Source organism: Jaculus jaculus, chromosome 12 (genome assembly GCF_020740685.1).
Source record: "Jaculus jaculus isolate mJacJac1 chromosome 12, mJacJac1.mat.Y.cur, whole genome shotgun sequence".
Taxonomy (NCBI): domain Eukaryota; kingdom Metazoa; phylum Chordata; class Mammalia; order Rodentia; family Dipodidae; genus Jaculus; species Jaculus jaculus.
This window is the reverse complement of record NC_059113.1, coordinates 48,938,097-48,960,533: the sequence shown is the minus strand read 5'-3', so window position 1 is coordinate 48,960,533 and position 22,437 is coordinate 48,938,097. Positions and strand designations below refer to the sequence as shown.

The following is a 22,437-nucleotide window of genomic DNA, read 5'->3' as shown; positions in this document are numbered from 1 at the left end:
GTCAGGGGACAACTTCAAGGAGTTTGTCCTTTCCTTCCACCTTTCTCTGAGACAGGTCTCTCATGTTAGAGCTGTGTGGGTGCCAGACTACTGGCCCTTGAGCTGCAGGATTCTCCTGGCTCCACCTCCCTTCATTGTAGGTGTGTTGGAATTACAGAACTGCGCCATTTTGTGTCCAGCTTTACATGGGAGCTGGGGAGGATCAAACAAGCCAATAGGCTTGCAAGCAAGCACATTTAACTACTGAGTCATCTCCCTAGCCCCTATCTTTTGCTTTCCACATTATTTTATTTTATTTTATGTTATTTTTGCTGGGGGGAGGTTTCAAGGTCAGGCCTCACTCTAGCCCAGGCTGACCTGGAATTCACTATGTAATGTCAGGCTGGCCTCACACTCATGATGATCCTCCTTCCTCTGCCTCCCAAGTGCTGGGAGTAAAGGCATGAGCCACCGTGCCAGGCTAACATTCTTTTAAAAAAAGTTTGCTTTGCTATATGTGTTCATTCACTCTTTGGGTATAGTAACATGCAGCTTTATCATGCTTTAAAAACTGTAATGTAGTTTGTTATCGCTTGTGACATGCAAAGGGTATTAAAATTGTAATGTAGTTTATTACCGCATGTGACATGCAAAGGGTATTAAAATTGTAATGTAGTTTATTAGTGTGTGTGACATGCAAAGTGTATTAAAAGGCATTTTGGAAGGTTCAGTTAAAACTCAGGTCCATGTAAGATACCGCACAGCTGTAAAAGCGTTCTTCCTTTCCTTGTGGTACAAATAAGGACAGACCTATGACTAGCAACATCCACATGAATCAGGAGATATCTCTACAGTTAACAGTCCTGAACATTCTGACTAAGCCACTGTCATTTAACCACAGGAGCTGTCACAGCTGGGTCCTCTTCCTAAAGATGTACCACAGGTTTACAATTAGCATGAGAGCAAAAAATACATATTCAATTCCATCCAACCTCCCTCCTCCCAAACATAATCTGAGCTCTGCCAAAAATAGCCTCCAAAGTTTTATTCGGAATTTCTGCAGCTGGAACTCTGCAGAGCTGTTGGCGACACCATGTTAATGTCTGGGAACCAGCCACAGTAGTCAGAAATGATGGTGGCACTTCCGTGACTCAACCTGTGGAGACGTGGCCAACAGCCATTTCCCGTCCCCAGCGTAGGTCTCCCACAGAACACGTCAACCACCACGTGTGCCAGATCAGATATAAACTTAAGCTTCTCTTTCAGGAGAAGTCACTGCCCTCAACCTCCACTTCCTTAACTGTGCATTCCCAGCTTCTAGGCCACACCAGCTGTGGGAGGTTTGTAGTCCCTCATTCTTTGTCCAAATACAACACTTCCTTCCATGAAGAGAGCATCCACTCCGAGCTTAGGGCACACACAGGACACGGGATCAGGACATGGCACCTCAGCATCTGGGGAGAAGGGCCTCTCAGTTTCCTCCAGGTTTAGTGAGAGACCCTGTTTCAAAAACTAAGGTGGAGAGCGACTAAGGAAGACACTCCACATTGACCTCTGTGTGTGAGTGTGCAAACCACACACATACACACGTAGAAGAAGAATTAGCACATTGAACCCCACTGGTCTGATATGTACAACTAACACAGGCTAATTGAGAACGAGTTAGGACTGGTCATGGTGGCATTTACCTTTAATCCTAGCTCTTGGGAGGCTGAGGTAGGAGGACTGCTATGAGTTTGAAGCCAGTCTGGGCTACAGATTGAGTGTCAGGTCAGCCTGGGCTAGAGTGAGACCCTGCTTCAAAAAACAATACTGAAAAAGAACAACAACAACAAAAAACCCAGAACTAGGAGAGAGGATAGTGACAGTTGGTCTAGCGTGTATGAGGTTCTGGAGGAAGCAGAAATGGTGGGATTGATTTTAAAAAGCGATGGTACTCATTTCCGTCATTTCCCTGTACTCTCACTGCTTCCATATTTTCAAATGTCCTCCAAATGCCCTAAGAGAAGCAGCTCAGATCTCTTGAGAGCTCCTTCATGTGGCAAGCGTCTGTCACAACCAACACCCTCCCATCCTGCAGGAGCACAGAGCAAACGTTCTGTTGTATTTTATTGGGCACACCAGGTGTGGGACTTACAAAGGGAACTGACAACATGTGCAGGATGCAGGCAGCCTGCCTTGGCCTTCATGGAACAAGAGCTCTGAAATGAACGGACCTTACTCACATGAACACAACTGAGCCAATCACAGCCACAATTCGATGGCATCCCAACGGGATAATGTAAACAGTTAAATTACTAAGTCATCATTCAGGATCAAAATACTTCCATGAAAATGGCATACAAAAAACATATAAATTATATCTAAAGTCTGTACATGATTTTAAAAAGACATTAACAATACTGTTTTATGTACAATATTGCTTCCTCTTGGACATTGTAAGTCCAGGGCACACTTCCCTTAAATTCAGAAAAGTGGGCAAAATACACATGCAACATAATTAAAATCACTTCAAAAAAATACAGAATTGTGTCATTTCTGTAAAGGCATATTTTGCTTTAATACAAGGAACAGTTTCAGAAGCGCCCTTCATTCTTTTGTCCCCTTGGTGGCCGCGCCCTGTATGAGATGAGAGAAGCAATGGGAAAGAAGGGGCTCCCTCCATCTTGCAGGCCCCTCCCTGGCATCTCAACCTCAATGGGCCTCCTTGCTGCCTTTTGTGGCCCTGTTTCCCCACATTTCTAAGTATTCAATTCACATAAAGTGAAGATACCACTTGTTTTTGTTTGTTTTTGCACAGCATACTCAACTCACTGCCCCACCTACCACTGGGATAAATGCTGGTACCACTGAGGTCACTTTGTCCTGGTTTTGAGGAGGTCATACTGTCAGGCCCTTCCCAAGTTAGACCACTGCTTTCAATGGTCTCCAGCGAAACTAGGGGCCTCAGTGGCATCTCTGAGTGCAGAAAATATGCAAGACACATGCAGGTTTTCTCAGTGTCTGTGGTTACCAGGTCTGCAAACCAGCTCACCAGTCCCTCGGCACTTGTGATTGCTACTGTTTGTTACTTCTGAAGTGTCTGAAGCCCCTCTGGGGTCACAGCAGGGACTTCTCTCCTGGATCCCCAGGCCAAGGAGACCCCTTAGGCTTCCAGCTGGACGTGGGCCTCATCCATCTGCAAGGTGTCATTGTCTCCCAGAAGTTCAGTCTCCGGGACTGAGCCCTCCTCCTCCTCCTCTGCTTCCTGCACGGGGCTCTGAGCCATGTCTTCTGGGATGTTCTGTGCATCCTCAGTGCCCTCCGAGAGCAGGGCTGCCCTGTCCGTCACAGAAGTGTTAGAGGGCGCTGTGGTAACATAGCCTGTGCTGGTGGAGCCACTGCCGCTGTGGTGTGAGCTAGGCTTGGGGACCATCTGAGGGGGTACCTGCTGTGGGGCCATCTGCATGGGGATCTGGACAGGGTAAAAATTGGGCAGGTATGCCCCGTAGGCTGGCACTGGCTGGTAGCCATTGACAGGGATGTAAAGTGGGGCTGGGGGAACCAGGGGTCTGATCTGGCCCTTCATGGGAATGAACTGGGGCTGGGGGAATGGCTGAGCCTTCTGTTTGGGAGCCATGTAGCGGGCATTGCTCACGTTGCTCACAGGGCTGGTGCTCAGGGAGCTGGTCTGTGTGGTGTTGCTGGCTCCTGAGGTCTGTGCTGAGCTGTTGTAGTTAGACAAGTTGCCCCAGGCCCGGAGGCGACTGTGGATGTCCTTGAAGCGGGGCCTCCGGCTGGGGAACTCGTTCCAGCACTCAATCATGAGGGCGTAGACCCAGGCAGGGCAGTCATCTGGGCAGGGCAACACCTGCCGACTGCGGATCATCTCCACCACATCCTGGTTGGAGTAGCCACAGTAGGGCTGCAGGCCGTAACTGAAGACTTCCCACAGGACCACACCGTAGGACCAGATGTCCGAGTCGATGGAGAACTTGCCATACATGATTGCCTCGGGAGACATCCAGCGGATGGGCAGCATGGAATTGCCCATCAGCTTGTAGTAGTCGGCAGAGTACACCTCGCGGAAGAGGCCCAGGTCTGAGATTCTCACGTTCAGCTTGTCATACACCAGCACGTTGCGTGTGGCCAGGTCTTTGTGGACCACGTGGTGGCTGGACAGATACTCCATTCCTGCGGCGATCTGTGCCACGACGTGCACGAAGTCAGGGGCTTCCAGGGCCGACTTCACCGTGCGCTCGTCGTCGGTGCTGCCCACGTCGGAGTGCGGCGAGCGCATCACCAGGAACTCATGGAGGTCACCGTGCGAGCAGTAGCTGAAGATCATGCTGAGGGGTTGGTCCTTGGTCACAACTCCCAGCAGGCAGACAATGTTAGGGTGCTGCAGCCGGGCCCGCAGCATGGCCTCCTGCCGGAACTCCTCCCGCAGAGGCCCCTCTGCCTTGTCCTTCAGCGTCTTGATGGCCACTGCCTGGGTCTGCTCTCCTGGCGCTGGCCCAAACAGATGGCCTTTGTAGACTTTTCCAAACCGGTCCTCTCCCAGTTCTTCCATGAACCTCACTGTGGACAAGCTGATCTCTTTGAGTTTAGCCTGCCAAGGAGAACACGAGGAAACCTGTGAGCGCAGTACAGAGCAAAGTGGCTGGGGGGGGGTCCCCAGTGTCTGAACCATCGCTGTCCTGCTTGCCTAAGGTCTGGTGTGCTCCACAAGCTGCAGCTCAGCCGTAATTAGGACTATGATGCTATGAGGCTGCCTCCATCCCAAACCTCCCGGAGTCCCAAGCCAGCCCCCTTAGGTCCTTCGCAAATGTGGCCAGACCCCTGATGCAGGCCTTCACATGCAGCCACACGTGTGTATCTGTACCTCCTCTTGCTCATGGACACATCCCACGGCCAGTGCACAAGGTCCACCACTCAGAATCACCCTTGAAGTCCCTGTTTGGTTTGCTCATTTCTAGAGCATAGCCCAGCGTTCTGTGGAGCCTCCCTCCTTGGGCTGGTCCTGGAGAGGGTCCCTCTGCACTAGACTCCCAGGTCAATGCATTTTGGCAGAAGCAACACCTAGTGACAGGGATTCTGCCTCTCTCTAAGCCTGTTCACTCCTTCTGGGAGTTTCTTCAGAGAGTTTCTCTGTTTCTTCAGAGGCCCCTGAGCCTTCACTCCAGCACTGGGGACATGCGTCTTTGACAGTCACACTGGACTCATGGCAAGCAATCAGGACCTGCTACCTGAATGAGGCAGCTTTGTCCCTGACACTTTAATGAGCTCCTTCAAGCTGTCTGAGAACACTGCTTCCCAAAGATGCACAAAGCTCGGTGACCTGCAGCACACTTTCTCATCTACTCTATGTCAGTATTCCCATGAGCCTCCCTGGCATCTAAGGACACTCAGAGTCAGAACAGTCTTTCAGAGGGGCCTGTCCCCCCTGTTCTGAATAAAGGACTGGCATCCTATCCTTTCCTGAAAAAATAAAAACAGAAGCAAAGATCGAGGAAATAACTGTCACTTAGTAAAGTGCTTTTCTTACAAGCATGAGGACTTGATTTCAGTCTTTAGTACCCATAAAACAACAACCAAAAGCTGGGCATGGTGGTGCATGTTTGCATTCCCAGTGCTGAAAAGGCAGACAGACTGAGTCCCTGGGGCTCACTGGTCAGTCACTCTAGTCAACTTGGTGAATTCCACGCCAGTGAGAGACCTCAAAAACAAAAACAACACACACACACACAAAAAATGGAAGGTACCAGAGGAACAACATTCAAGGCTGTCCTCTGGCAGACACACGTACACATGCACACAAACACACAAATCAAAATGAACCCAACTGTGAGGAAGGTCATGAGCCCTAGGGCTGTATTGCCTGCTGGTGAGCATGCTAAACTTCCCAGTAAGCACTTCTCTTAATGTTCATACCCATACATTAATGCTACTCTCACTTTTGGTTAGAAAAGCTTCTCTTTTCAGATGGCAGTGACCTTGGGATGACTCAGAAGGCACCATGGTGCTGGGAAGTGACAGGGGAGTGCTCTACACTGAAACATCTCTATTCCACCTTCCAAGGCTCAGGGTACATTGCAGAAGAGGTGATGGATAGAAAGTAAAAGCCAAAGGAAGGGTAGGGCTCCTTTTAATGCAATCTTCCAGACACAAAATGGCCTGGATATCCATGACCTCACAGTGCCTGACACTACCTACACAAGAGGAGGAAAAGATGATGACATCAAAATAAAAGAGACTGATTGAAAGGAGGAGAGGATATGATGGAGAGTGGATTTGTAAAGGAAAAAGAGGGGGAAGGGAGGGAACTATCATGGTTTATTTTCTGTAATTATAGAACTTGTCAAAAAAAAAAAAAAATGAACCTGACTGAAATCACAGCAGATAACAAGTCCTACATGATCAAAAATACTACGTTAAGCCTGAAATGTGTTCACTGAAGTCTGAACTCTCCGGTCACCCTGAAGGGGAAAGTGGGGCCCCTGAGCAGCAAGGACATCATCTCACTTGGTCTGAGAGGCCCTGGTGCAGGTGGAAAGAGAGATTGGTGGACTCAGGTGGTAAACTGCAAGGACGCTCATGTCCTGCTGTATTTTAGAGGCTCAAGAGCAAAAGCAAGGGCTGAGCAGCAATGACCCAGAACCTGGGGTCAGGGGACCCCATCCCTGCAGCTGGCGGGCATGGCAGCCCCGTAGAACCTGTTTGTGCTGGCTGATGAGGGGCATCTCCATGTCCTGGCTGGGTGAGGCCATCAGCTGCCGGCGCTGCGGAGCGGAGGCCGCGGCCTTCTGCTTGTTGCGGCACACGCACACCAGGAGGAAGAGGCAGGCCACCACCAGCGGGATTGCGATGCTCGGGACCAGGATGTACAGAATCCCCATCTTGCTGCTGTCTCGGGGACCTGCGGACAACGGGGCTCTCATGGTTTTCCAGAAAACATCCCTTGTTCAACTCTGAGCTCTCTGCCCAGCCCACTTCCCATCTCTTGGAGAATAATCTGCAAATTCCACAAAGACAAAATCGCATAGCAAGTCTAAGAGCAAAATGCAATACATCAAGAAAATATGCACCCTGCTGCAGATCAGAGGGACAACGCAGCTCACCGGCCACAAGACCAGCTCCTGTCGCAGCACAAGACACAAGTTCGTGGACGTCTTCTCACCAGCCACCACACCCCACGGGATCCTGGAGCATAGCTGCTCAGCCATTGCACTCTTACTCAGGTCCCCTCAGTTACTGAGGGATGAAATGTGAAGAATATACTGCACGCCATGCTTTTAGTGAGGAGCCAGGTAGCCTTCCTCATTCAACCTTTTTATTTTTTTTTCACATGTTTTTTGTATGTGTATGTGTTTGGTCTGTGTTTGTGTGTGAACGTGTGTGCTGATGTGTGTGCTCAGAAGACGTCAGGGGTCCTCTATCACTCTTCCACCTTACTTCCCTGATCCAGAGTCTCTCTCTCTCTGAACACCATGCTCCCCATTTTTCAGGCACACTGGCTGACCAGCAATTCTCTTGCCTCTGCCTCCCTCTCCTCAGTGCTGGGTTTACAGGCATTTGTGACCATGCCCAGCTTTTTACATGGGCGCTAGAGACCAAACTGAGCCATTGCTACAGCCTCTCCTTTTTCCACATCTAAGATACTATCTTTTAGGATAGCCATTATAAATGCATTTGACTTGGCAGAAATCAGGTGGCCCATGCGTTTGTTCCATATAATATATAAGGACAACAAATTCTATTTGGACCAACAGCCCAAGGCCTTTCTCTTGCTCTTTCCTTCATCTTCCTCCCCACCTCCCACTGAGAAGCAGGAGCTCTGTTCCGCTCTATAGTACTTATGGGAAGTCTCTGAGGGCCACACAAGGACCCAGGCTGGAGGACAATCATAAGCTGGTGGTGGATGGGAGCCACTGAGCATTGAGCAGGGTAAGGCAAAGTGCTGGTTGCCTATGACTATTTAGTGCCTCACCCCCACAAATACACAAACTGGGCCCTTCAAAGCTACTGTACTTTAAGATGAAAAAGTTAGAAGCCTGATCCTTTACTGTATGTGTGTAAGGCAAGTGCTCTACAAGGCCACTGTTCCATGCATAGAAACCATGGGGTTTTCTGTGTTTTCTTGGACCCTATAAAATACTTATACTAGACCCTATGACTCTATGACAAGGGGGGCATTATTTGGAAGCAAACAAGCCATTTCTGATCAATGCAGATTATACCCAAAAATGAATTTAGTACCACCTTGGGAAAAAATACACAATGTCCCAAATTTAGTCCTGTCCTATCCTAGCCTCCCAAAGAAAAGATACAATAAACTAAACCATGGACAAAATTCTCCTGTGTCCTGACCAGAAACTTCCTGAGAGTGAGTACAAGAACAGAAGTTGCAAAGGAACTTATATGTCTGTGTACATACATGTTCATGTGTGTATGTGTACGTGTGTGAGTGTAGTGGGCAGAAGATGAAGTTGGTGCCTTCCTCAATAGTTCTTTACCTTATTTATTTTTTGGAATTGGGTCTTTCACTGAGCCTGGCTACACTAGGTAGCCAGCAGCTTCCGGGGATCTCCCTGCCTCCACTTCTCCAGTGTTGGGATTACAGGCACTCACTGCTGTGCCTAGCATTGATCAGAGGTGTTGGGGATTAGAACTCTGGTCCTCACACTTGCTTGGCAAGTACTTTACTAATTGAGTGGTTTCCTTAGCCTCTTATCATTATCTTTAAAAACTTAACAATGCAGTGCACATTTGTTGGGAAAAATACAGTATTACAGGAATGTGGGGGTATTTGTAATGGCCCGCTGCACTGAAGGCTGGAACACTGCTAATGGGCTGGTACTCAACGTTTTCTGTGGATCTTATGTTGATGTGCATGAAATAAGTGGCATTTATTTTGTTATACAGAAACTACTTTCATATGGCTATTTGCAATACAATGTTAAAGGGATTTCCTTGTAAACAGTGTCACATAATCTGTGTTTTCCTTATGCTGGTTTTGGAAAAGAGAAAGGTATTTTCATATCAGAAGAGACAGGTCTGAGAGGGTCCTTTAAGTTGCATACTGTTCCCTGGCATGGCCATGCTTCCATCCCATAGAACAGTCCTGTTGATACATGAATAGCCGCTGTAGTATTTAGCTCTCACAAGAGATTCTGCAAGACATATTCCTGCATTTCTGCCCCATAAACTATTTCTGTATCATGGGATACAGAAATGCCAGCTTATATATTTTTAATGTTTCAATTGTTTTTAATTAAGAAAATTAATGACTACCTATTAATGCATACTGTCTTAACACTCAAGTGGATCTGGGGAAATGACTGTAAAAATCTGGCTTGGAGTCAGGCATGGTGGTGCACATCTTTAATCCCAGCATTCAGGAGGCAGAGGTAGGAGAATCACCGTGAGTTCAAGGCCACCTTGAGACTACAGTGAATTCAAGCCCAGCCTGGGTTAGAGAGAGCCCCTACACTGAAAAACCAAAAACAGAAACAAAAACAACAACAACAAAAATAGAAAACCTGGCTTTGGGCCTTTACAAAATGTCATCCACAAAAAAACAAATGACTATGTGTATATTTTCGCTCATTTTGTTTCATTTACCAAACGTCAAACAAAATAATTAAAAAAGTGAGCCTAACCCAACTCTTGTCCTACAAGTTTCTTATTCCCCAGCTGGAAGCTGTGGACGCCTTTCATTGCAGGAAAAGCTTTGAAGATAGACTTCATTGCTCTGGGTGGCCAGACTCTGCTTTAATGCCGCACATTTTTGTTCTTGAAGTTCAGTCCTGCAGTGGAAACACATTCCTGGAGAGGTGTACATGAGCTACCCAGCAAAGATGATGCTAAATTTGGAGTCACCCAGTGACACTTCAAGAGGGTGACAAATTTCCTGTCATCTACTGGCTTGTTGCTTCGGAGTCCCTGCAGAGACTCTGTACCCCACAAAATGAACGAGACTGAAACTCAGAAACAGTGACCCCTTTCCCATTCAGGAAGTAACAGCCACTGGAGGCAGAGTCAAAATGAGAAACAGCAAAATGTGCAGAGGCCTGGTGGGGAGAAGCATTTTTAGACAACAGTGTGTAGGCATGTTAATGCAGGAGCCAAGAAGCCAAACTGCTCAGCCCTAGACAATACACAGGACGGTGTGCAGGGAATGCTCTGGAATGCAAAAAGCATCACCACTGGGTGGTGAAACTCAGGGTGACTTACACAGTATCATTCAGACTTGTCTTATTTTAAGCCATCCCATAAAGACCTGACACTACTTTCACCATCAGCGCCTATTTTACTTAAAAACAATTATCATGATGGTGAGATGAGACACAATACTCAACACACATGCACTCAACAGTCAACGTTAAAAAAAAGAGAGAGAATACATACTACATGGGGGTACGTCACACAGTTCCATGCGTACGTTTTTATTCTGCGTAAAGCACCATGGGCCTTCCATCTGGCCTCCAGGGTTCCGGCAGTAGGCATGGCCCCCTGCCAACTCAGGGAAGTCTGCGCTGGAGAGGTGGTGGCTGTGGGGATGCTGCAAGGCCCACGGCTGGCACTGGTGGCCCGATTTGGTGGTGCTGGCCATGCCCCGGTAATCTGAGCCCGAGCCGTTGTAGCACTGGTGATCTGAGAGAAGCAGAGAGTTAAGGACCAGAACATCTGGCGACACAGCTCACCCAAGGTACACATCCCATCCTCCTTCAAGGATTTCAGAAAAGAACAACCAAACCACCCTGACTACACGCACCCAAACTGGAATTTCCAAAAGACCGAAGGGTTTCATGTATCCCTGGAGAGAAGGAGTCTGAGAAAGGCCTCAGTAAGTCCCCAGTCCACAGACGACATGGAGGGTGTAAGGAGGACCAATATGCAGAAGGAAACCTGTCACAAGTTGTTCCAGTTCTGGAACAGCCTTTGGGACACACAAAGTACTGACAGCCCCTGCCCAGGCCTGAACAAAACTGTCAACATTAGCCTCATGATCACTTGCTCTAAAGACAAAATACAAATACACAAGTAGCTAGGGAAAATGCCAGGTTCTTCTTGCCACCACAGACAGTACCTTCACCAACCAATGGCAGTGCAGCCACATGTGAGAATGCATACCATTCCACCTCCATGGAAGAGCTGGGAGCCTTTGATGAGCCTTTATTCAACGTTAACAGGGTGCCTGCTATATGCACTACCTTAAGATGTGTCTCATTTTTAACTCTGTCATCCTCACAACTCCACCAGATTAGAACCATCTCTGTCCTTGTGGAACAGGAGAAGGTGGGAGTGAGGACCGTGAGGTTGCCAGCATCTGGATTCATGCACTTAACCCAGAGACCAGGCCTTGGCTGCCCAGTCAAGGAGCCTGCCCACTCCTAGAAACCCCAAACAAGAGACAGAAGACAGACTTGAAGCTCAAAGAAAAGAGGCCTTGCCCTGGATCTCACCCACATGCAGGGAACCAGTCAATGTTGTGAGCAAACAGTTTTCCTCACTGATAATGGCAGAATTGTCCTGGACCTTCTATTCTTACTGGCTTCTGTGGCCCCTGTGGGGCTCACGGTGTGGGGCTGGCTACACTCACGCTGGGCTGCTGCCAGGGAAGGGTGGGGCGGGGAGCATGCCTCTACTCTTCACAGGCCCAGCCAGGTCTCAGACTCAGAAAAAGAAACCATTTATCACCTTGGAGGTCCCAGGAGGCAGAGGAGTTAGGTAGGAAGGCAGAGGCTCTCCTTTTCTAGGGTGTACACTTAGGGGATTTCTGAGCTAAAACCCCATGTCATCTGTGTGTCTCAAAGTTGTGCATAACTAGGAATCCTTGGGGTTCAGCAGTCTAGGGCAAGGACTTAAGGTACTTGAGGCCCATCCAGTAATCCATTATGCTGACCCGGTCTCCTCAATGCTCCTAAAGCCTTTTGGCAGCAGGAACCAAGATCACTCACACATTAGAGATGTGGGGTCCCAGCTCAAGGAAGTAGAGGGACTGAGCTTAGACCCAGGCATGGAGAGGGTCCTGCTGGGGCATGAGCCATGGACTGTCTGGGCTGTGGGCTCTAGCTGCTAAAGGGGTCCTGCTTAGCAACAGGAGGCCTTAATAAACACAGTGGTGCATTTCAAAGGGCCCAGCTCTGTCCTGAGCCTGCCCAAGGTCCAGATGCTCTGGGACACTTACAGCGGCCCAGCCTTTCAGCTGGGATGCCAATGCGCATGCAGTTGGCTGCATCAGGACTCTCGGGCATGGGTAGAGCCTCACACTTGGGCAGCTGCAGACGCATGAGGATGAGCGGGTTGGAGCGCGCGATGGTATACTCCTGGCGGCACAGGTCACTCTCCAGCACCTCACACTCGTCGCGGCACAGCTCCCGAGGTTTCGGTGCTCGGGAACGTGCGTCACACAGAGGGAAGACGAAGTGGCAGAAGGACGGGATTGCAAACTGGGAGCACTGGTCAGAAAGGTGTGTCGAGGTGCCGATCATGGTGAAAGCCGCTGTGGAGGAAAGATCCCTGTGAGCGGCACCTGGGCTTCCCACCTCCACTTACCCCAGCTCCTGGATCCAAAGTACTCCATCCTCTACCTCACCTCCCACCTCCTTCATCCCTTCCCTGCCCTTCTCAAGACATCATGTCCTCAACAGCTAGCCTGGGTCCCCAGACCATCCCTCCCCTACCTGACACCTGCCCTCCACTCCCTGCCTTGGGAATCTGAACTCCCATCAGGCTTGCCTCCACCCTTGGCAACCCATCATCTGGTCCCAGCCCTCAACTCTGGGCCTCCAATGTCTACCGCAGATGCTCACCTTAGACACCCTGCCCCATGCTCACACAGAAGCCCTGCTCCATGCGCTGTGTCCCAACTCTGAACATGCCATCCAGTAACCCAAATCCCCACTCTAACCTCTCTCACTTTGATGGCCACTTACTGCCACACCCCAACCTCAGTTCCTGCAATGGTCTGCCCTACAGCCCTGATCCCCCACCCCTCGCTCCCGTAGCTACCCGGAGCCCTGGACAGCACGCCCCTCACCCCAGATCTGGAGACTCGCTTCCAACTCTGTGACTGACAACTCCAGAATGCAATTCCTAAGGATCTGGCGTAAGAGTTGGGGGTCTGCAGGACCGGGAATGCATACAGGCTGGAACAGGAGGCTCCAGAAGATGGCACAGGGCAAGAGGCAAGACCAAGTGCCTCATCTTCTGAGTGCCCCATGTTGGCCCTGGGAGGCCCAGGCCAGGGAGCTTACACAGCACAAGAAAGACATATATGTAGAAGGAAGCTAGGAGCTCAGTAAACACCCTCACAGAATGGTAAAATGGATATGCATGGTGGAAGGCTTGGAAAGCCAGGTGGGAACAGGGAAAAGGCCTGGGAGAGCTGAAGAAAACAGTCCTCTTTGCCTACATACCCTGCCGAGACTGTCTTCCATCACCAGGAGAAAACCAGGGGCTGACCTGCACGCCCCTGCGCTCTCTCTTGGCTTTACCACAGGTTGGTTGCAGTACCACTTAAAGCCAACAGGTGGCGGTGCTTCCAGCCATTTATTCCCAGGAATCCTGACCAGGGCCCAGCAGCAGCTGGTGAGAGAACCTGGTTCCAGCCCTCATCTATTGTGTGAAAAGTCCTCTCCTGTGTCCTTTCTAAGCCTATTTCTTATCTGTAAAGTGATTTGTTGAGACCATTGGGAAATGAAAAGTCCACAGAGCACCTAACATGGACCAGCTGAGCGGTCCCAGACGCTGGTTAGCATGGTCTGGTAACAAATCTGGGAGCTGTGTGCCCTGCCCTACCTATGTGCCAGCACCAGACAAGCCGCGGCATATGCTAGATTGGGTGGAAGATCTGAGGTGTGAGCTCCCCCACCCCGTTACAGAATGGGCACTTCCTCCCGGGCAGTCAGTTCATGTCACAGGGCTCCTCCTCCCCACCATGTATCGCATGGAGGCTGATTCCTGAACACCAAGGAGCTCCCACAACCCATGTCCTATCTTCATCCATACTCTGGGTGCCACCCTGCCCCAGTCTCTCTGCCACACTAAGGCATCACACTGATGTTCACACAAGGCAAGCTCATTTCGTGAGGGCAGAGCTGTGACAAAGAGCTTGCCTACCATACCCAAGGACCTGAAAGATCCCAGCACAGGAAAACAAAAAAAACAAAAAAAACAAAAAAAAAACTATGCTCTTCAAAAAGCCACAGCTCTCAATACTCCTCATTCTAGGGCCGGGGGCATGGCTTGGTTGGTAAAGAGCTTACCATGCAAGTGTGAGGACCAGAGTTTGGATCCCCAGAATCCATACAGACGCCAGGCAAGTGGAGCAGCTCTCTTGTAGACTAGACCAACTGGTGAATTCTGGGTTCCAGTTAAGAGACCCTTTCTCAATAAATAAGGTAGAGAACATGACCTAAACTGGCCTGCACACACATGTGATCATGCATACACACAGGCACACCACTCGCACATACATATGCACAAAAGAGAATCCTCGTTCTACATTCTTCCTTCCTTCTCATCTCCCTGCTTCCCTCCCTGAAAAGGTCTTGTTAGGCATCCCAGGCTGGGCTCAAATTTGTGAACCTCTTTCCTCAGCCTCCTGACTGCTGGGATCACAGGCCTGCATGCCATGCCTTGCTCTATGCCTTCCTTTCAAAACTGCTATAAAACCAATCCTGGATATCTGAGCTTTCTGAAAGTTTACACAACTCCTGGAATCACTATGGGCCAATCGTATGTCTAGACTCAGTGTGTGGAAGTCTCCATACAAAATCCATTGTGTTTCATATATATGTCATATGTGGTCTGAAATTAATTTTATGTTATATGTCCAATAATTTTGTATGGAAAACAGCTTGTACATGCTTAATGACTGAGGTCACATGTGAAACTTTCTGCTTTGGTGATACCATGCAAGTGCTTCAAGTTTCCAGTTTCAGGGGCCAGGGGACATGGCTTAGTGGGTAAACTGCTTACTATACAAGCATGATATGGGAGTAAAGATCCTCAGAATCCACACAGAATCCAGACACAGTGGTACATGCCTGTTATCCCATCCCTGGGGCTCACTACAACACTAGTCTAGGCCAGTTAGTGATATCTAAATTCAGCAAGAGACTCTGTCTCAAAAAACAAGAGGGAGGGCTGGAGAGATGGCTCAGCAGTTGAGGTCATTGCCTGCAGAGCTAAAGGACCAGGATTCAATTTCCCGGAACCAATGTCAGCCAGATGCATAAAATACACACACCAGATATGTCTGGAGTTCACTTGCAGTGGCTGGAGGCCCTCGTGTGTCCATTTTCTCTCTCTTAAATAAATAAATAAATAAATAATAAATTAAAAAATAAGATGGAGAGTAACTGCTCAGTATCAGAGATAAACCCTTGGCCTCCACATGCAAGCACACAGACATGCACGTACATCTGCACATGTGTGTGCCCACATGCATATATATATATATATATAGTGTGTGTGTGTGTGTGTGTGTGTAGAGAGAGAGAGAGAGAGAGAGAGTGTCATATATGCACCATACATGTCCTCATGCCAAAAAAAAAAGTTTTCAGTTTTAGGCTATTTGGATTTTGAATTTGCAGATTAGATTAGCTCAACCTATGTAAAGAATCACAAAATATACTTTTTCCCGATCCAAATGGTCTGACTTTTGCTAACCTTGAGATATTTTTCTGCTGAGAGGTGCCAATGCTTTCAGAACTGCCTGTGCTAGCCCAGGAAGGCCACTTCAGGTCTCTGTGTCATTACCTCCCTTCCACTTCTCACCAGCCCCCCAGCCCCATCTTCAGGGGACTCTGCCAACGCAAGCCAGACAGTCCCTTTGGAGACCATGACTTGGGCCATCCCTTTAGAGGTCATGTCACTGGCTCCAGCGTGCCTTAGCACCAGATCTCATCACCCAACTTACAGCCAAGGTCAACAGCTCCCATGGACAGACTCCAATTAAACTCACCATGCCCACAAGGTTCCTTCTGGAGTCTAGAAAATATTGTGCTTGTTGGGAGTGAGGATCAAGACAAGCAGAGAGGGGCTGGAGAGATCACTCAGTGGGTAAACTGGTTGCCAAGCAGGCATGAAGACCTGCGATCAGATCCACAACACCCATCTAAATGCCAGGCGGGTGTGGTAACAAAAATCTGGAATCCTAGTGCTGGGGCGGTGAAGACAGATCCCTAGGGAAAGCAGGCTAGCTAGTGTCGTTGAATTGGTGTGCTCTGGGTTCAGTGAGAGACACTGCTTCAGAAGAGTAAGGTGGTAAGTGATTGAGGAATACATCTTATGTTAACCTCTGGCTTACACACACACACATACACAACTTGGCACACACGTGTGCATCCACACACATACACATGTGTGCACCACACACATGCACGCACACACACACACACACACACACACACACAAAAAAAAAAAAAAACAGGAGAAGGGAGGGGAATTTTCAGGATTTATCTAATTCTTTTTCTTACTTCCTCGTGATTCCTCTATGGAGGTTCCAACCATGGGCCCAAGTTGGAATGCCGAATGCTGACAGACCGCTGGAAAGTCCATTTTCTGACTGACTTGCCCTGTTTCTCAGACTCTGGACCAGGTATTCAAACCCCTGGCTTTGTTCACTGGAAACGGAGGACTGAATGGTCAGCATTCACTCATTACAGGTTCCCTCTACTGATCATTACTAAGGCCTCTTTCAAACAGCTTATGTCAGGCCTGTGTACCATCCGTCCAAACACAGCACAGAGGATACTAGAATCTAGGAATGTGTAGAATGTGACTAACCCAGGACAAGAGGCCTAGCATTGAGGGCAGTGCTTTGGACTCACCCTGCCTGCTGCGTGGCCGAGTTGAGCATGTGTACACAGCTCAAGCAACTTGCACTCACTGAATTGTGTGGGTTGCACAGGGCCTATCCTCCAAAGATTCAAGTGCTGGGCTTGTTCCCACTGTGATGATGATGAACAAGGGGTAATCTTTGGGGGTGACCACAGGGGGCGGTTGTTAGGTCCTGCTCTCAGAATGGGTGAAAATAGTTTTCATGGGACCTGGTTAATTCTCACATGCTATAGAGGAACAGGTCTGGGCCTTCCCATCTCCTCCAGCTTCCCATTGTGTAAAGTGATCTCTAATCCTGGCAAGATGTCACCCACTGTGGTGCAGCAAAGGAGACACTCACCAAGCCAGTGCCATGTGGTTTGGACTTTGAGCCTCAGAAGCTATGAGACAAATAACTTTCTTTTCTTAATAAAGTATCCAGTTTTGGGGATTTCACTATAGTAATGGAAAAACAGAACAACATACTCTGCAGGAAAATTATGTCAGCAAGTGTCACTGCTTCATTGCTATCGGAGATGGAGATGGAAGTGGTGTCTATGTGGCTGACAAGACATGAGAGCAGCAGCCATCTGCACCAACAGCGCCTGCATGAGTGCTTGTCACCCCGGGAGAAAGCTCTGTGCGCCTACCTGTGATGCGGTTCTCAATCTCCCCCTGCATCTGGAGTGAGTCCACGTAAATGGTCCGGTTCCCAATAAAGCGGGCACAGGCGATCCCGCGGTAGGGCTGGCAGAATCCGTCCTCCTGGTAGTCATCCCTGCAACATGCAAACTCTGTGAGTGCCCTGCCCAGAAAACATCCATGAGGGTTTCTTTTTAATCCAGCATCTTACAGCCCAATGATTCAAAGCCTATTCATCTATTTATTTATTTATTTATTTATTCTAGTAGCTGGGCATGAGGCTGCACGCCTTTAATCCTAGCACTTGGGAGGCAGAGATTGGGGACTACAGAGTGAGTTCCAGGTCAGCCAGGGCTACAGTGAGACCCTGCCTAAAAGAAAGCAATTGAAACAATGTCTTGCTCAGACTAGGCCTCAAATTTGCTACACTGCCAAGGATGACCTTGTATTTCTGATCCTCCTGCCTCTACCTCCCAAGTGCTAGGGTTACTGGTGTGTATCACCACACCTGTTTTCATGCAGTGCTGAGATCCAACCCAGGTCTTCATGCATGCTAGGCAAGTACTTTCCATATTGAGCTATATTCCTAGTCCTAATCTATTGATTTTTACTTGCTTTGTTTCTTGCTATTTAGTCCAGGCTGTCTTTGAACTCACAGTAATACTAGTGTCTGAACCTCTTGAGTGTTGGGATTACAAGCATGCATCACCACACCCAGCTACCCAATTTGTTACTCGGTATTTATCCAAATGAGTTCAAAACTATAACCATACAAAACCCTGCACACGGATGCTTACAGTCGCTTTAGTCTTAATTATCAACACTTGGAAGAAACCAGTGAATTTAGGGGAGAACAGATAAGAAGACTGGTACCTCTGGACAATAGAATATTCTCAGTGCTAGCAAGAACTGAGCTACCAATTCACAACAGGGAAAAAAAGAAATGTAAAAGTATGTCGCTAGTGAGAGGAACCAGTGTGGAAGGGCTCCCACTCTGTGACACCTGGAAACGTATGGAGACAGTAAGCGCACGAAGGGCCGACGCTGAGCAGACGCGGGGAGGGGGAGCGGAGGCCGAATCTGAGCAGCGCAGAAGGCTCCGAGGGCGAGGAATGTGCCGTGGATGGTGCTGTCGTGCTGAGTACACCAGCCTAAACCCACCGAAAGTGCAACTTGAGAATGAACCCTGCGGCAGACTGCCGGATTCAGTTCATGATGGACGGTCTGTCAATACGAGCTCATCAATGGTCACACAATAATGGAGGCCATGAGGAAGGCGAATGAAGACAGGAGGGAACTTGTCCAATTCAGGCTTTCTGCAAACCCAAAACTGCTCTATGAAATCACTTTCATAGAACCTGCTCTCGAGCCGGGCGTGGTGGCGCACGCCTTTAATCCCAGCACTCCAGAAGCAGACGTAGGAGTATCACCATGAGTTCGAGGCCACCCTGAGACTACACAGTGAATTCCAGGTCAGCCTGAGCTAGAGTGAGACCTTACCTCAAAAAACCTGGTCTCTTGGGCTAGGGATGTAGTTCAGTTGGTAGAGAGCTTGCCTAGCATGCAAGAGGCTCTGAGTTTGATGATCAGCACTATTTAAATTGGAAATGGTGGCACACCTGTTATAATCCCAGCACTCAGGAGCTCAAGACCAGCCTGGGGTATGTAAGAATGTTTCAGACAACATCTTCAACAAAATCTGGCATTTGAGGGCATGAAACACTAAATAAAAAGACATGCGAGGCTGGAGAGATGCATTAGCGGTTAAGGTGCTTGTTTATGAAGCCTAAGGACTCATGCTCGACTCTCCAAGTCCCACATATGCCAGACACACAATGACACAAGCGCACAAGGTTGCACATGCACACGAGGGGGCACCTGCGTCTGGAGCTCAATTGCAGTGGCTGGAGGCCCTGGCATGCAATTCTTTCCTCTCTCTCTCATAAAAAAAAAAAAAGATACCGCCAAGGAGGGGAGACACAAAGTAGCTAGCACAGGGCGGAAACATGCAATGAGATAGGAGTTAGAGGCTGAGGGGAAACTGAGAAAGTAACTGTCACGTACATAGAAAGTGCTTTTCCTGAGGGCTGAGCCACAGTCTCTCCTAAGGGCCCATGCTGAATGAAACACCATGTCAAGAAAGGAATAAGACCCTATTGCTGAAGAGACCATATGCTGCCAACACACAGCATGGAGAGACCTGGCTGAAACCTGGAAGAAAGCCAATCCCCAGACAGTAAGCCCATCTACTGCTGGTTAAAATGCTGCATGGGCTACTGGGGGAAAGTGGCCAACATCTGTCTGAGCAACTCGAGGTCTAAGCTTCTCAGAAGCAAACAACCTGACGTGATGCTCACACAAGTGCAATAGTGGCACACAGCCATGGTGGGTAAGATTGATTGGCTAAGAGATCTGCTCAGTACAAAGGAACCCATATCTAGAATTGGGAACCAGACCAGAATCCTATGGAGACAAAGATTATGTTCTCTAGTGTCAAGCTCTCACTAGTCTTTGGCTAAAAGAGGTGTTACATACATCAAATTTTCCCTAAGTTAATAATATTTATCCCATTTAAACTATGCTGACTTGACTCTCCACTGGAGACTCTGTTCTTTTTCAGAAGGTAGCAACAGCCGAGGAGATAAACAACCCCTCACACTTCAGCCAAGCCACAGGTGAATCCACAGAGGAATTGGGGAGATGAGCAGGAGTGCTGCATCCATGCTGAACCTCATAATCAGCACCAGGGTGAAGGAGACAGACCCTGAGGATTCGCAATACCTACCAAAGCAGAGATCCAGAAGCTCCTAAGAGCTCATCACTGAAGTAGATTTAAAACTCACCCACCATGGCTCAGGAAATTTTGCGGAAGAGAAGGCAGAAAGATTGTAAGAGCCACTGGTTGAGACATCATGCCCAGAGGCATTCCCTCTCCCCAAATAACTGACTCACTGCTGCCCCTACAATGCATAATCCACAACCCATAGGGAATACCTGCAACCCCACTGAAGACAGTCCCCAGAAGAATGTGGGCAGGGATGAGGGAAAGAGGGTACCAACACATGATGTATTCATGTGGAATACATTGTTGTTAATAATAATAATAAATATATAAATATATATATATAATATTTAAAAATCAAAGAAAAAAGAAAGAGAGAGAAAGGAAGGAAGGAGGGAAGGAAGGAAGGAAGGAAGGAAGGAGGGAAGGAAGGAAGGGAGGGAGGAGGGAGGGAGGGAGGGAGGGAGGGAGGGAGGGAGGGAGGGAGGGAGGGAGGGAGAGACTAGAGCCAGGGTATTTGACCAGAGGCCCACAGACTATGTGCTGCTGTAGATAGCTATGAATGTGGCCCAACACAAAACTGTAATGCCAAAAACATTATGAGAATTTTGTGAACTTTTTTTTGCACCTAGATTGTGTGGTTGAGTGTGAATTCTGTCAGGGACAATATGTCCCAGAGAAGCCAAGAGGTTTTATGGCCCTACCAGAACTGTACAGAGTATCACTTTTAAAATAGTCTGAATCTTGAGGGCTGAATTTAACAAAAAGCATGTAAGACACCCACACCTGAAATGTCAAAACACTGTGCATAGAAATAAAACCTGAATAGATGGAAACATTCACGGATTAGAATGCCCCATGGTCTTCAGGTAGCACTTTTAATTTTCATTTACCTGAGGAAACATGGGTGTGTAATCAGAAACAGCGTCGTTGCTGAGGGGAACAGTGACACCATGCACCTCCATAAGTGACATCCTGAGAAGGTCACAAAAGGTCGAGGGGCTGCTCCGTATCAGAGACTAAGCCAACATGGGCTCCTCTGCAAGGGTTGGGGAATTTAAATCCCACTAAGGAAACAAAGTAACTGGAATATGAATGACAGTATATCCTGAATTTATAGGTGTTATGTAAGACAATGTCTTTGATCTTAGGCAATACACACCACACTGGAGGACTAACGTACATCGTGTGTGTGTGTGTGTACACGTGTGTGTGTATGTGTCACATATGTGCATTGGAGGCCAGAGAAAAACCTTAGGTATTGCTCAGGACTACCTACTTTTTGTCATGGCAGTCTCTTACTGGCTTGGAACATGCCTAATTAGGTTAAGTTGGCCAATGAGCCTGAGGAATCATCCTATCTCCACCTTCCCAGCACTGGGATTACAAGCGCTTGCTACAATACCTAGCCTTTATTACAAGTGTACAGGGGATCCAACTCAGATCCTCCTGCTTGAGAGACAAGCACTTTACCCACTGAGTCACCTAACCTGATCAGAAGCACATCCTTTCTCCACTATGGAATCTGAGGATAGTTATATGTTCTATCATAACAAGGTGGCACTGAGGGGAAAACTGAGCTTGGTGTCCCTCCTCCTTCAAGCTCACCAGGTTCAAGTGAGGCTGGTGAGACCTGTATTGGTCTCTGACCTTAACATCAAATGCTAGATCAGCCTTTTACTGAGCCTGTATACTGACAGTAAAGAGGCTTGGTTTCTTCCAACGTCCTTTTAAAGTACAGACATGTCTCTGGCAATTTCAGTTATTTTTATTTTTCTGTAATTAGGATAAAATTTGAACTAAGCTTAAGACCATTAAAATAGCAACAGAAGAGCTAGAGGTAGAAAATTGTGGAGCTCTCGAAAGACCTGGTGCTCTGCACAGGGAGAAGGCTGAGTTGGTTAGCCTTGGCGGTGCAGAGTCCAAGGATAGAAGCATGCCATTTGAGAACAGGGTGGCAGCCCTGGAACTTCTTGGTGTTTGTGAAGTTAGAAAACAAGAGGGTTTAGGACATGGCCTCACCACACGGTGATTCCAAAAGACCAAGAATTAGTGTGACTTTGCATCGCTCAAAAGAATATCACATGTTCTTGAAGCAACACACTTGCATGTACACACTTGTAAGATCCAAGTTTGGCCAAGGACAGCAGAGAAAAGCCAGAGCTCTGCTGCCTTGGGGATGTAAGGACCTATCAAAAGCGAATGTAAGTCACTTTAAATTT

The 22,437-nt window shown here is 48.2% G+C and overlaps 1 protein-coding gene across 1 annotated transcript in view; it reads right to left on the bottom strand.

Annotated features, from left to right (window-relative positions):
- Window positions 1-2,071: 2,071 nt before the first annotated feature.
- Window positions 2,072-22,437, bottom strand: part of Ror2 (receptor tyrosine kinase like orphan receptor 2) — a 222,543-nt gene continuing 202,177 nt past the window's right edge. Inside the window, exons 5-9 of the mRNA XM_045131217.1 lie at window positions 17,442-17,569; window positions 12,152-12,466; window positions 10,369-10,614; window positions 6,675-6,877; window positions 2,072-4,570 (exon numbers count right to left, since the gene is read on the bottom strand). Of these exons, the coding sequence (XP_044987152.1) occupies window positions 3,125-4,570; window positions 6,675-6,877; window positions 10,369-10,614; window positions 12,152-12,466; window positions 17,442-17,569 (2,338 nt within the window). The 3' untranslated portion in view covers window positions 2,072-3,124. The remainder of the gene's footprint in view (window positions 4,571-6,674; window positions 6,878-10,368; window positions 10,615-12,151; window positions 12,467-17,441; window positions 17,570-22,437) is intronic.